Source organism: Daktulosphaira vitifoliae, unplaced genomic scaffold (genome assembly GCF_025091365.1).
Source record: "Daktulosphaira vitifoliae isolate Bord-2020 unplaced genomic scaffold, ASM2509136v1 Scaffold_2811, whole genome shotgun sequence".
NCBI lineage: Eukaryota > Metazoa > Arthropoda > Insecta > Hemiptera > Phylloxeridae > Daktulosphaira > Daktulosphaira vitifoliae.
The window spans coordinates 1-1,232 of record NW_026102371.1 but is presented as its reverse complement, the minus strand read 5'-3'; the positions used below and the strand labels follow the sequence as shown (position 1 = coordinate 1,232).

The 1,232-nt window shown below is 22.6% G+C and overlaps 1 protein-coding gene across 1 annotated transcript; it reads right to left on the bottom strand.

Moving 5' to 3' along the window:
- Window positions 1-7: 7 nt before the first annotated feature.
- On the bottom strand, window positions 8-1,009 carry LOC126909989 (activating signal cointegrator 1 complex subunit 3-like; the record flags this gene model as incomplete). Its single annotated transcript, XM_050692391.1, has 5 exons — window positions 8-29; window positions 214-362; window positions 434-546; window positions 638-800; window positions 883-1,009. Coding segments are annotated over 5 exons (574 nt in total), but the record flags the coding sequence as incomplete, so codon positions are not given.
- Between the last annotated feature and the right edge of the window lie 223 nt (window positions 1,010-1,232).

Here is a 1,232-nt window from a genome sequence, read left to right as displayed (position 1 = left end):
TGAATACCACTAAATGCTTTTTGGCCAATCTAAAATAATTTTTAAAATATAAAACACATTTAGAAATATATTTGTATGTAAATATACATACTATACTAATATTTTTTTTTTATTTTTATTTAAAAAATATGCTTAAAATATATTTTTTTAATGTAATATAGTAATAGCCACAATTTAACATATTTCAAATGAATTAAAAACAATAATATTTACCTCATCTAATGTTTTAACAGCAACTAGTTTTTTGCCAACTGTTAAATCTTGTGACAACCTAGTAGGTGGAATGTACACTTCTTCATAAGTTTTATGATCAGTTCTTTTAGCTCCAATAGGAATAGTACAAGGATCTCCATTTATATAACCTTTATGTTAATCAATTTCATATTAAAACCTTTTTGTTTTTAATAAGTTACAATACAATGGTTACACTTACAACTTGATACTTTTGATTCTGAATTTATGTCATATACATGTGGAAACTTTTCAGCTAAAGGTGCCTTACAACTCTTTGGATCAATAAACATGGGGACATTAGGTGCACTAGTACTAAAATACAGGTAATAAGGGTATTTTAAAAATAAATTTAACATCTATTATATTTAAATTTTACAATAAAATATTTTATTTTAAAACTAACGTCTTAGAAACTATTTTAATTGCTTCATCATCAGAATCAGATTCTCTTCGTCGATTAAATCTTTGAAGGGCTTTTTCTTCTTTTCTCAATTCTTTTCTAAGTTTCTTATCTTCTTCAGTTTCAATAGTTATCATTTCCATATGTCTTGGTTGTTTATCCATCTCTAAGAATAATATTTTTTTCATTTTTATTATTAAACAAAATTAATACAAAATATTAAATAAATATTATCGTTTGATTCATACTTATATCTTTGGCATTGAATGCAAATCTTCTTTCATCTGAAGAAAAATTTTGCTTGACTATGTTATTCCTATGCTTTAGAAGAATTTCTATGAGATCAAGACGTTTAAATCCAAGCAAATTAAACAACTAGAAAGTATTAGAAAAACATACTCAATATAATAAAAAATAGTGTGTATATTAAAAAGCAGTATTTTAGTTATAATATTAAAATGTTTACTTTTTAAAAACTACTATAAATACTAATTATTAATTTTACAAATAATTCAAAACAATATTATGTCTAAAGATTTGTATAACTTTTTTTTTTGTTGTCTTATTTTATTTGCATTAATTATGGTATTATTCTACT